This window comes from Eucalyptus grandis, chromosome 7 (assembly GCF_016545825.1).
Source record: "Eucalyptus grandis isolate ANBG69807.140 chromosome 7, ASM1654582v1, whole genome shotgun sequence".
Taxonomy (NCBI): Eukaryota; Viridiplantae; Streptophyta; class Magnoliopsida; order Myrtales; family Myrtaceae; genus Eucalyptus; species Eucalyptus grandis.
The window spans coordinates 25646090-25659872 of NC_052618.1; the positions used below are offsets into that span (position 1 = coordinate 25646090).

General features: G+C 41.3%; 2 protein-coding genes across 2 annotated transcripts; both read right to left on the reverse strand.

The window, feature by feature from the left end:
* Positions 1-1223: 1223 nt before the first annotated feature.
* LOC104453137 (gallate 1-beta-glucosyltransferase-like) lies at positions 1224-3067 on the reverse strand. The gene has a single exon (XM_010067659.3). It carries the CDS (start codon positions 2946-2948, stop codon positions 1449-1451), a length of 1500 nt encoding a protein of 499 aa, XP_010065961.2. The 5' UTR covers positions 2949-3067; the 3' UTR covers positions 1224-1448.
* Positions 3068-8390: 5323 nt separating this feature from the next.
* LOC104453138 (gallate 1-beta-glucosyltransferase-like) lies at positions 8391-10201 on the reverse strand. Its single transcript, XM_010067660.3, has one exon. It carries the CDS (start codon positions 10126-10128, stop codon positions 8593-8595), a length of 1536 nt encoding a protein of 511 aa, XP_010065962.2. The 5' UTR covers positions 10129-10201; the 3' UTR covers positions 8391-8592.
* Positions 10202-13783: the final 3582 nt, after the last annotated feature.

Genomic DNA, 13783 nt, shown 5'->3' on the forward strand with positions numbered 1-13783 from the left:
GGTTATTTTGGGAAAATATTTGCAAATCATTCATTTTTCGCGAAACAAACTTAGCTTTACTTAAGAAGAGATTTCTTGTTCAATAGAAAAACATAGTAAAAATTAAAGAAATGCAAACATAGTTGTACCAGTTGTTTGAGAAAATAACTGGTTATGAGATTTTATGGGAGGTTTATTATTTAAATATTCTAATATTACTCCTCATGAATAGTTTGCTCTTTTACTTAGTATTAGATATGAAAATTTAATAAAAAGATAAATAGGGGTATGGAATATTCAAACTTAGGACCTTCTAGCTCTGGTCTTGCAACCATGAAATAAATAAATAAATAAATATATCAGTAAGGAAGAAGAAGAAGAAGAAAGAACGAAAAATAATTAAGGAAATAAAGAAGAGGGACTGGTCATCAGCTTCTAGAACATCCACCGGCGGGTTAGGCGCACTGGCGATTTCTACCAATGGTTAGATGCGTTGAGGTAAGCAGCGACTGACCGCTGGGGGCACAAGCGGGTCCCCTTCTTTTTCGATGACTGGGACAAGAATGACTTTCACATTACATTAGCACTGCCACATTGTCTGCATTTATTTAACCGTAAATTTTTTGTTTAATGACATGAAGGGGACAACAGGAAAATAGACATTCGTGCAAGCATATGTAGCTTGACATTTATTGATTCGTGACCTAATTGCTCATGATATTTATGTGAATCGCTTTCGACTCGCGCTAACATGTGTATAGTTTACACAAATTGCTCGGTTTGAGATATTATGAATCGTTAGAGACTTGATAAGATTCGTGTGGCCTGAATTACGAGCATATAAGAACCACATACGACGATTGATCAAGTTCAATATCTCCTAAACTTGAATAGAACGCTACAAAATATCATAAATGCATGTCCAAATCAATTCATTCTGTAGTTGCTCCCTTGCTTTACTCTCTTCTCGACGAGGTGCTCGGTATATTCGAACTGTTAAAAATAAACAAAAAAAAATTATACGGAATGTCGTGGATATAATTTAAGCACGAGGTAGGAAACAATTAGCTGGAGTTCATGCGCTCTTCTAAGTATAATTGACTGTGTTGCGTGGTTCGTTGGTCCAAGCTTACTTGAGTTTTGTCCTTATTTGAGAAAGTAATTAATACTTCATGCCGGCGTTTGGCACGCATAATCATTTATAGTCGAGCAAATGCTATAAAAGATCTGCTTAATGCCCGGTGGGAAGCCAAAAGAAGCACGGGATCCCATGAAGGACCCTCAGCTCATTTATGATATTTTATATAGAAAAACAAAAACAATTAACAAAAAAAATAAAAATTCAGGTAACAAAACCCAGACTCCATCTTGGACAAACCCAAATTTATTCCCACGCCTACCCAAATTAGCTTACACCTTACAATCTACACTCCAAAACGAGACACACCTGAATTTCTCATCTCCACACCTCAGGACACTACCTTCAGCTCCCCGTTGACCTTTGGCTCGCCCAGCTCCGCAACGCCATTGGCCGTTGACTTGCCGCTCGTGGCCAGCACCTCCAGGCTCCTCCTCTTCACCTCGTCCACGAAGGCCTGGATGTTCCGGTCAGAGGAGCCGCCCTCCGCCACGGCTGCCTCCGCTGCCGCGCTCCACTTCATCGCGTTCTGCTTCATCTCCTCGGCCTTGGGCCCCGAGGTTGCCTCGCGGAGGCACTGCTCGACCACGTCCCGCGTGATCAGCTTGTTCTCTGCCTCGCCCCGGCACATCCTCACCCCGACCTTGAACACGTCCACTAGGTACTTGGCGTCGGTGACCTGGTCACCCCACTGCGGGAACGCCACCACAGGCATGCCAGAGGTCAAGGCCTCCATGGTCGAGTTCCAACCGCAGTGCGTGACGAAGCAGGCCACCGAGGGGTGAGCCAGGACTTGCTCTTGCGGGCTCCACTGCACCACCTTGCCCCTATCACCAGCCTTCTCCAAGAACCCTTCAGGCATTTTGAGAACCTCATAGCCAGAGTCCTTGTGTGGAGGCTTCATGACCCACAAGAAGTTGACCCCGGAGTTCAACAGCCCATAAGCAATCTCGTCCCACTGGTCTTGCTTCAAGTACACGACGCTCCCAAACGACACGTAAACGATCGAGGAAGCAGGCTTTGAGTCGAGCCAGCCGACGCAGTCGTCAGCCTTCATGAAATCGCCCTTGACAGTGGCGTTCGGGGCCTTAGGGTTCTTGAAGAGCGGCCCGACTGTCTTGATGGGGCTGATCTTGGACATGTACTCAATGATCTCATGCTCGAGCTCCTGGAACGTGTCCATCAGGATGCAGAATGGCTTGTCCAAGTTCTTGTACTGCCCCATGATCGCCCGCCGGAGGAAAGGGTACGGGGTCGTTGGGTACAAGAAGCTCGGGACCTCGTCGTGCTTTAGGAGCGGCATGCAAGGGAGTTGCACATCGATCTCCATCGCTGTCTCAGACGGGAAGGGGACCAGGCCATGGTAGTAGTAGTAGTACGAAGTGAAGCATGCACAGGATTGCACCCAGAGCATCGCTGAGGGGAGGCCGAGGCTATCGGCGACATCGGAGACCCAGGGGATGAAAGGATTGTTGATGAGGCAAGAGATAGGGCGGCCTTGCTCAGCATTGCGCCGGATCATCTCAGGGATGAGGACCTTCCCGACCTTCTCGAGCTGGGGGAGGTACTGGTCGAGGTCCTGGCGGCGTATCTCGTCCTCGTCCCACCCGTCCTCGAAGAACTCAAACCGGATGAAGCCATCACCGACCGGGGAGAGCTCCTCACCGATGTTGCTTGCCTTGCGCATCGCCTTCCCGATGCTCTCTGGGGTTGTGAAGGTGACAAGCAGGCCCTTGGAGGCGAGGCGCTTGCCAAGCCTCAGGAGCGGGTTGACGTGGCCCTGGCCGGGGAACGAGACCAAGAGGACGTGGACGAGCGCCTCCGACCCCATATCGTTTCTGAGCTCGGGAAGAGAGAAGTGAAACGATGTAGTATAGGTTTATGTGTGTATGTGTGAGCGAGAGAGGGAGGGAGGGAGGGAGAGAGAGAGTTTGAAGTTGGTGGTGATGAGAGTGTGTTAGAGTAGCTGAAATATATAGCAGTGGAGGAGAGGAGAGGCGAGATTAGATGTTCGATTCATCGGTCGTTCGCGTGGGGTTTGACCTCGAAGGGGACCGTTTGGTGGGGTAAGTTACGCAAGTTCGATGCTCGTTGGTCGTGTTGATCCGCGCGAGGGCATGCTGTCCTTAGGCTTTCTTGGAGGGTTTGGTTGAGGAAGGCCTAGTCGAGCTTCGGGTTTGACCAGGCCGTCTGAGGAATTGAACTGTTGCCAGGAAGAAGGATAGCCGCAAAGGAATGCATGGCCTTGGCGCACGTCTTGTCGCTTAATTAATGACGTCATGCGTGACAATTCATAAACCTGTGGTCGCTTTCGTTTTCTGAATAATTACCTAAATCTAAACGTTGTCACAAGTTCAATGGTGCACTTTGGAGGGACACTTGGGTATGTAAAAGTGCGACTAACTTTGATATCGAGTTGAGAAATAAGAAATAAATGCAAAAGTGAGCAATTGTGTATATTTTGATGTATTATAACAATGATTTCATTAGCCTATTTATAGATTTTATGAAATAACTAAATAAGATAATAAATCAATCAAGATATGTACAATCAAATAAAAATATTTCGCATAATGTTGAGAAAATCATCATAATTATCCTAAATATCTCCAAAAGTAACTTTGACCTCACATTTTCGTTTCAGCATTTTTTTCAAAATATAATTTAGGTATAAATGAATTTATTTTCTTCCATTTTCCCTCACTTATATTTCTGTATTTCTGCTTTGCCCTCCCTTTACTGTCTATCGTCTCTCTTTAAGCCAAAAGCAGCCGCCATTGCTCCACATCCTGGTCGACCCGAGCCCAGAGTCAATCCGAGGCTTCCACGGATGGGTCCACAACACGTGTCATCAGACGGCCGGCATTAAAACACTTGGATCGAACGGCTAAAAAGAGGCGGCAAAATTGTCTGTGCACAAAAATATATCGCTAAACGACCTTGAGATTTTTCGTCTTCCACCAGAAGCAGAAAACCAAAGCGGTGACAATTTGCGTGCATGTTTCAATTTTATTAGCTGAATTCCTTCAATTGGATAAATTGTTTTATAATTTACTAACTTTCATAATTTACATAATATCTCGTATAATCCTATGAATTATGTAAAATTATCTTGTCAAATAATATATTTAGCTCCTCGATAATCAAGACTTGTTTAGTAGCCAGGTCTATATTTTCCCATATCTTTCTTGTATACACTAATAGAGGAACTAATATACAAAGTTTTCATGATTGATTGACGTGTAAAATGGCAATTTTCACCAAAAGGTAATCTAGATAATGTTGTTTTCAATTGGTTCCGATCATCTCTTGGCATTGCCTACGCAAAATAGCCTACTCCCTCTTTGCAAGCTAGTCTAACCAGGTTACTGCCCTTTTTATAAATTTGTTCATATCTTTGTAATTGAAATAATTATTATGATTTTGAGATTCCATAACAATTGTTGTCATAAAGATATATTTTTTCCTTTCGAAATCAAAACATATGATAGACCAATCGGAATGTTATAAATGCTATTTAATGTTGCACCATGCAATTTAAAGCTGACACCTAACCATGAAGGGAATTCAGACCCCCCAAATTTATTTTGATGTTCCAATTCTTTCCTCTTTTTTTCTATTTTTCTCTTTCTTCAGTTCTGTGTTCTGAGCTTATCCACCCACCAACAAGTCACGACGATTCCTTCCACCGCACAACGTGAATCAGCCTCTGCGCCACCGCCATTGATGAGTGATCCCTGCCCCCGCCGCCCACGGTGTCGCCATTGTGGCTCCTACCGCCGCAACTGCTAATGCTACTAGCAAAATATCCAAGCTTGATTCAACTTTATCAATTTATACAGGCGCGATCTTAAAAATGCTTAGACAAAGTGAGTGTATTGTGTAATTTTGAGAATATATATGTTTATGTTAATTGACAAATATTTTTTGAAAAGAATAATAGAGGCTCGATTAGATTCGCGAACCTTATCCAGCTGAATTTTCAAGCTTGAACTTAAGCTTGGCTCGACAAGATACTCGAGAAGCTCTAGCTGGAGCACAAATTAACGAGCCATTCTCAAGTAATCATCAATCAAGCCTAAGCTACTCATGAGTAGCCTGACTTATTTTCACCTTTAGTCATGAGTGACATCATGGCACATTAAGTATAACTTGTTTTCTCATGACAACTATACATGCTGCAATCACTTCTTAATTTAGAAGACCTCTATTCTTTGAAATAAATTTTAAAAAAATTAATAATAATTTCTAACCTTTTATTTTTTTACAAGAACCAAAAAGAACTATTCGTGCACTTAAATGGTGACTTTTAATTTAATAGTTTTATTAGCATTTTATAGTCAAAGCATGCACATAGAGATCCGATTATCTGTATATTTATAATAGAAAAAAGGCTTATAAGCGTACAAACAGGTTAAGCTGGGGTTTTTAACTTCTACAGCTGGCTATGATTCAAAATAGCTTACATATAATTGAAAGAATTTAGAAAGACGGCATTCAATTCCCGAACTAAAACATTTATCGATATTCCAATCAACTATATGTTGATACTAGAGGGTTAATAGTTTTCTTTATGGTTTAGCGTAGCTTTAATATACAAGTCATTTAGATGCACAATTTTTTATCCCAACTTGGATTTTCCAAATAAACAAGGCGTAATACGATTTCTTTATAAGAATGATACAAACGGTAGACTCCAGAACAAGAGAAGTAAAAGGGAAGATTGGATTGCTCCATCATCCATCTAGAAGACCGAGACATCAAAGCTCTGACAGACGGATGCGGGCAGATGAGTCGCTTACCGTTTGGTGGGTCTTCGCATTATTTAAGACGAAAGTGACAAAACTTTAAAGCGTGGAATATGCCATCCATACATATACAAAAATGGAAAAAGAAATATAGGATCCCGTGCACCGCAAAACCCATCTTTCTGTCGATCTCTTGTTTCATTTTATTTGAATTGTTTTTGGTTAAACTTTCCCATCACTCAATGCCATCGAGGACCGCACGAATTTCTTAAATGCTTTGGCATTACCGTTTTCGATCCGGTAAAATAACTCCTCTAAAATTACGGTATCGCTCCCAAAATGGACAGTATGGTCATCATGATTTTTTAATGGTACTTATTTGGTACCATTATTTTTCGATAGTTTACCTAAGTTCCGAAACATTCAATGTGACAATAAAATCTATGTCACTTTTGGTTGAACGTATTTTAAAAATTGAGCACTTGACCTATAGAAAAATTATAGCACCACAAGTTTTTTTTTTTTTTCCAAATTAATGATAATTAAAGGATTTATTAAAAAGTCACAGCACCCAAGTGAGCGCTGCGAAAAAGTCATGATAATTGAGGTATATTTTTCCCTAAGATTGCATGTGGACAAAGGATATTCTCCTACGTTTTTGTGATTGGTGTGTCAAATTACAATGCCATTACGTAACAGTCCATCATTTTCATCAATGACGTGATGGCACCCCCAATAAAAAACGCAAATAAATTCCATCTAATTTTAGGAGACAGCTATGGGAAACTATATTTCCAAAGAGATACATCGATGACAAAGGGCATCAGAGTCTAACCAACGTGTCATGTATTTTAATTGTGTGCATCTAACCGAGTTCGAACTTTAGATTCTCAAGGGAACATGTTTTGGAGAGCGACGAGGCATGATGATCCCGTCCTCGGCACCAGCTAATTTTCCGATGATTTGACCAAGCACGACATTCATACTGCGCAGTCAACAGCTTTTAAGGTTTGACTCTTCTTTATGCCCGATCGACTGCGAGATGAGGAGCGGATTATCAAAACGAGAGGCGATGTGGAATGGGAGGCAACCGTCTTTCAACGAACTGATTTTCCATAGGTGGATGTTTCGGTTTGGAACATCTGTCTGGCATCGGTTGCTGACTCTCATACGGCTTGTAGCCTTTTTTGGGCTGTGGTCCTCCATCATAAACGTTAAATTTACGTACTAAGTTTAGTTATTTATAAGGTATTGAGACATTAGTAGTGATATAAGAAACCCTAATTGAATCGCCTTGCCAAAAAACTTTGATCCTAACTTAGTATCCTTACCATCTATGAAAGATTACACATACCCAGCAGCATCTCTCTCCGTGTCTCTCTCGCTCCCCTTGACCTCGCGTCCCGCCTTTGATGAATTTAATGGCTATTTGCTACTGATGAAATAATTAAATATTAAACTATGCATTCATCTAAAAGTTTAAGTTTTTAGAACAGTTAGCGGTAGTCTAAAAAATTCTTTTATGTTATTAGAGCTAGAACTCCTGAGTTTGAATTTTTTTTAGATCTTATTTACCTCCCTAATTAAATATGTCCATACTTAATACTAGGAAAAAAAAATCAAACTAAGCGTGAGAAGGAGTGATAGAATAATTAAATATTAAACCATGCATTTTTTTAAGAGTTTAAGATTTTAGAACAGTTAGCAATAATTTTACGAATTCTCACAGCTATAGTCAACAAGAATACCATAGCATAGAGAGAGAGAGAGAGAGAGAGTATATGATGCAGCTACACTTGATGTTCCACTAAAAGAGTGAACCGTTTAGTTGATGCCTCAAATATTCTCCTAGGTCCAAAGGTTTGAATAAGAAATCGATTGAACTCCGAGTGCAATCCAAATTAACTTAAGATATATATCATCTAAGGCATGACTTATCGACCAAAAATATTACATGGTTAAGAGTTTGATCAAAGGGCACACTAAGGTCATTCTCATGAAGACGTTTCCAACCATACCCAATTTGTCCAAATCGGACGACCGGATATTATCTCATCTTTATCTACATAAAATAATTATCATAAAAGTGAAAACGTAATGGAAAATATTTGTTCATGAAACGTGTATAATTTGTGAACCTAGTATATACAAAAGGCCTATTTTCTTAGAATTCATTTGTTTTGAGAAAAATGGAATCATCTTCCTAAAATAATTTATTATATAAAAATATTTCCTAAAAATAATCCCTTATATTACTTCAAATAAACAATAAACGAAAAATGTTCATTGTTGATAGCAATTTATATTTAACCGTTTTTGTAGATGATGCAAATATTTTTCGTTCATTCATTTTTACAAGTTACATAAATGATTGTTTTTAGGAAAGTATTTTCCAAATCATTCATTTTTCCGAAAATAAACAATGTCTTAGTTTTGTCAAATTATTATTACGACGGACATCAGAGAGAGAGAGAGAGAGAGAGAGAGAGAGAGAGAGAGAGAGAGAGAGAGAGAGCAATGAATCATTTGGCATCAATCAAGCATATGTATATCAATATATCAAGCACTTTCAATAGGGTCTGGACTCTCACAACCAATCCATGCATCTCACAGATTTGGTACAATTGATCATACAGCTAGCACCTTTCGGCTTTCGGAGAGAGAGAAGGCATGGTTCCTTCAATCTACACCCCAAAACGAGACACACCTGAATTTCTCATCTCCACCTCACGACACCACCTTTAACTCCCCGTTGACCTTTGGCTCGCCCAGCTCCGCAACCCCATTGGCCGCTACTTTGTTGGCCAAGTCCGCCCCTCCGTTGGCCGTTGACTTGCCACTCGCAGCCAGCACCTCCAGGCTCCTCCTCTTCACCTCGTCCACGAAGGCCTGGATGTTCCGGTCTGAGGAGCCACCCTCTGCCACAGCCGCCTCCGCTGCCGCGCTCCACTTCATCGCGTTCTGCTTCATCTCCTCGGCCTTGGGCCCCGAGGTTGCCTCGCGGAGGCACTGCTCGACCACGTCCCGCGTGATCAGCTTGTTCTCTGCCTCGCCCCGGCACATCCTCACCCCGACCTTGAACACGTCGACTAGGTACTTGGCGTCGGTGACCTGGTCACCCCACTGCGGGAACGCCACCACAGGCATGCCAGAGGTCAAGGCCTCCATGGTCGAGTTCCAACCGCAGTGCGTGACGAAGCAGGCCACCGAGGGGTGAGCCAGGACTTGCTCTTGCGGGCTCCACTGCACCACCTTGCCCCTATCACCAGCCTTCTCCAAGAACCCTTCAGGCATTTTGAGAACCTCATAGCCAGAGTCCTTGTGTGGAGGCTTCATGACCCACAAGAAGTTGACCCCGGAGTTCAACAGCCCATAAGCAATCTCATCCCACTGGTCTTGCTTCAAGTACACGACGCTCCCAAACGACACGTAAACGATCGAGGAAGCAGGCTTTGAGTCGAGCCAGCCGACGCAGTCGTCAGCCTTCATGAAATCGCCCTTGACAGTGGCGTTCGGGGCCTTAGGGTTCTTGAAGAGCGGCCCGACTGTCTTGATGGGGCTGATCTTGGACATGTACTCAATGATCTCATGCTCGAGCTCCTGGAACGTGTCCATCAGGATGCAGAATGGCTTGTCCAAGTTCTTGTACTGCCCCATGATCGCCCGCCGGAGGAAAGGGTACGGGGTCGTTGGGTACAAGAAGCTCGGGACCTCGTCGTGCTTTAGGAGCGGCATGCAAGGGAGTTGCACATCGATCTCCATCGCTGTCTCAGACGGGAAGGGGACCAGGCCATGGTAGTAGTAGTAGTACGAAGTGAAGCATGCACAGGATTGCACCCAGAGCATCGCCGAGGGGAGGCCGAGGCTATCGGCGACATCGGAGACCCAGGGGATGAAAGGATTGTTGATGAGGCAAGAGATAGGGCGGCCTTGCTCGGCGTTGCGCCGGATCATCTCAGGGATGAGGACCTTCCCGACCTTCTCGAGCTGGGGGAGGTACTGGTCGAGGTCCTGGCGGCGTGTCTCGTCCTCGTCCCACCCGTCCTCGAAGAACTCAAACCGGATGAAGCCATCACCGACCGGGGAGAGCTCCTCGCCGATGTTGCTCGCCTTGCGCATTGCCTTCCCGATGCTCTCTGGGGTCGTGAAGGTGACGAGCAGGCCCTTGGAGGCGAGGCGCTTGCCAAGCCTCAGGAGCGGGTTGACGTGGCCCTGGCCAGGGAATGAGACCAAGAGGACGTGGACAAGTGCCTCCGACCCCATATCGTCACCGACCTCGAGATAAGTGTCTTCCTTGGTGAGAGAGAGAAAGAGAGAGAGAGAGAGAGAGAGAGAGAGTTTGAAGTGGTGGTGATGAATGGGTGCTAGAGGAGTAGCTGAAATTTATAGCAGCAGATGAGGGGAGAGAAGAGCTTAGGTGTTCGATTTATCGGTCGTTCGCGTGGGGACTGATGTCGAAGGGGACCGTTTGGTGGGGAAAGTTACGGAGGTTCGATGCTCATCGGTCGTGCTGATATGTGCGAGCGCATATTGTCGAGTTTGACCGGCCGTCTTTGAATTGAATTATGGCCTGGAAGAGAGAGTAGCCGCAAAGAACGGCATGGCGTTACCGTACGCCTCGTCGCTCGGTAAATGGCTTCATGAATTCATAAATGTGTGGTCACTTTCCTTCTGTAAATAATTAACTAAATGTGAATATTGTCATGAGCTCAAGGGTGCTTGCATTATCAAGTACATCGCTATTTTTGTACTATCTAAGGTTTCATTTATTCCATGAAAAATAAATAATTTGAAAAATATTTTCTACGACATAGCGCTTGTATTACTTGTAAAAATAAATGAACATAAAACATTTTAATCGTTCACAAAGATGCTTAGACATAAACTATTATCATATTGACAACATTTTTTTGGAGTAATTTTTCAATCGATATAAGTGATTATTTTTAGGAAAATATTTTTCAAATTATTTATTTTCTTTGAAACAAAGTGAGTCTAATAAATTTTTATAAGCACGTTCTGTCATTTTTGCATGCATCTTCCATTCAATCATGTTTAATTGACTTTTACACAAATCTAATCGAGGCATGGGTGCATTTGGTTGGGCTTTATTAAAGAACTTTCAGCCTGCAAAAGTCCTTTGAGCCAAAATAATGCATTTCCAAAGTCCATTTGCCCAATGGAACTCCTGGCCAACATTTGTATTTAGTTAAATGACACAAACGGTCAATGAATTTTGACCCAATATATAATATGGTCATGAATTTTAAAATTGTTTGATGGGGTCCTTAATCATTTTTGAATTTTTAACTCAATTAGTGTAGTTTCTAGACTTTTAATACATATTCAATTTAATTCTTAAACCGCATGAAAATGTTCAATATTGTCTTTAAACTTAAATTAGTGGAAATATAATATTAAGCTTTTTAATACCATTCATGGACTAAATTGAACATGTACAAACGTTTAGGGACTGCATTGAATGAATTAAAAGATCATTGACAACATTATGCATTAAACTAAAGTATAAGGACCATATGGAATAGATTTAAAGTTAAAAAGAACATTGCACATTAAGCCAAAGTTCAAGAACTAATTGTATCATTATCTCTTTGTGTTTTAGCATTTTCGGAATGCTATTAAGATTGATGGATTTATGTTCTTTTGACTTGGCCCTTGCTAATATATTTGTATTTTTGCTTTGCCCTCACTTTATTATCTATCATCTCTCTCTAAACCAAAAGTACTCACTATCGCTCTAGATTCTGGTCAATCCGAGCCCAATGTTAATCCGAGGTTTTGATAGACAAGTCGACAACACATATTAATCAAATGGTCAATATTAAAACACTTGCATCAAATGGCTAATAAGAGGCAACTAAATTGTCAGTGCACAAAAACATATTACTAAGTATAACATGATAATCATTCTATTTCTTTTCTTTTTTTTGTTCATAAGAATAGATTTGGAACAAAAATCTGTTTGGCAATATAATTTCATTTTTTTTTTAATTTATTTTCAAAACAATTTTTTGTACCAAAAATAGGTTTAGAACAAAAACGAGAAATGGAAGAATTTTTCTATTTTTTACTTTGGAACAAAAATAGAAATAAAAACTTCTCTCATGTCTCTCTCTCATGTGCATTCCCCACAACAGAATTACCTTGCTCCTCCTCCCTGAGACTCTTGCTGTCCCAGACCCCTCTTCTAGCAACAGCTACTACACCTCCACCTCCTTCCCTAAGCTCTCCAACACCAGCAGTTGTACCTCCTCCCTCTCCAGCAACATGGGTTGCCTCAAGGACCTCCTTGGGAAGATTTGTCGAAGCCACTTGGTCAACGTCGCGAAGCGGACAAGAATGACATGCTTTAGGAGCAGGCGATTCCGACAGAGGGTGGCGGCAAGATCAGGGAAGACAGGGCTGAAAATTTTATACTGGTTTCAAATGAATTTATTTCCCGAGAATATAAGTTTTGTATCGTTATTAAACATAAAGATACAAGTGACAATTTGATTGCATATTCAGCTTTTAAAACCCGCGATTCTTCAATTAGATACATTAATTACTAATTTATTAACTTTGATATATTTACATAGTTTCTCATATAATCCTATGAATTATGCAAGATTATTTTGTTGAATCATACATTTAGTCCCTCATAGTCAAGACTCGTTTAGCCAAGTCTATAAATTCCCATATCTGTCTTGTACACACTAATAGAGGGACTAGCATACAAGATTTTGCTGATTGATCGACATGTAACACCGGCAATCTTTGCCAAAAGCCAATATAGACAATGTTGTTTTCAATTGGTATACCTAAAAAGTTATTTTGTCCTTACAAGCTTGTCTAACTGCACTATCGCCTCTTTTGGAAATTTATTCCTATCTTTGCAATTGAAACAATTATTGTGAGTTTGAAATTCCACTACTATCGTGGCAAACATATCTTTCTCCTTTCAATATCAAACATACAATAGACCCTAACTTTTGAGGGAATGGTAAAGATGCTATTTGATATTCTATACTCTAGGTTCTACATGCAATTTAAAGCTGACACCTAACCAACCATGAAGGGATGTAGACCGCCCGAATTTATTTTGATCTTCCCATTCTTTCTGCTTTTCTATTTTCTCCTCCTTTAGTTCTGACATTCTGACCTTATCCACTCCCCACGAGTCACGACAGTTCCTTCCACCGCACGGCATGATACAGCTTCTGCGCCACCGCCATTGAAGAGTGACCAACCCCCAACCCAAGGTGTCACCATTGCGGCTGGAACCGCCACCCCCACTATTGAATTAAGCAAAATATCCGAGCTCGACCCGACTGATCAATTTATGTAGGCTCGATCTTAATAATGCTTAGATAACATGAATACATTATGTAATTTTGAGAATATATTTATGTCTACATTAATTGATAAATATTTTTGAAAAAGAATAATAGAAACTTGATTAGACTCGTAAGCCTCACCAGCTGAATTTTGAAGCTCGAGGTTGAACTTGACTCAACAAGATAGTTAAGAAGCTCCAGCTTAAGTGCGCATTGACAAGCCAATCCGAAATAATTAATGGGAAAGGTGGGTGAGCACGGTGAAGAGGCCGATGAGAAGAGGCCGATGAGCAATGACCCAAGTGCAATGCCTACTCTTAAGGATACTCTGTTTTCTCGGGATAAGTGTACATAGTGCAATTGCTCTCTAATTTTAGAGGATTTCTATCCTTAGGAATATATTAAACAAACTTTTAAGAAAATAAATTCGAACTTTTATTTGTTTTTACAAGAACTAAAAAGAACTACTCTTGCACCTATAAGGTGACTTTTAACTTAATGGTTTAATTAAAATTTAATATCCAAAGCATGAGTATAGAGATTCGATTATCTGTATATTTATAAAAAAAAATTTGTAAACC

Coding starts and splice junctions, on each gene's coding strand:
- LOC104453138 (XM_010067660.3), bottom strand. CDS start 10,128: ATGGGGTCGGAGGCACTTGTCCACGTCCTCTTGGTCTCATTCCCTGGC.
- LOC104453137 (XM_010067659.3), bottom strand. CDS start 2,948: ATGGGGTCGGAGGCGCTCGTCCACGTCCTCTTGGTCTCGTTCCCCGGC.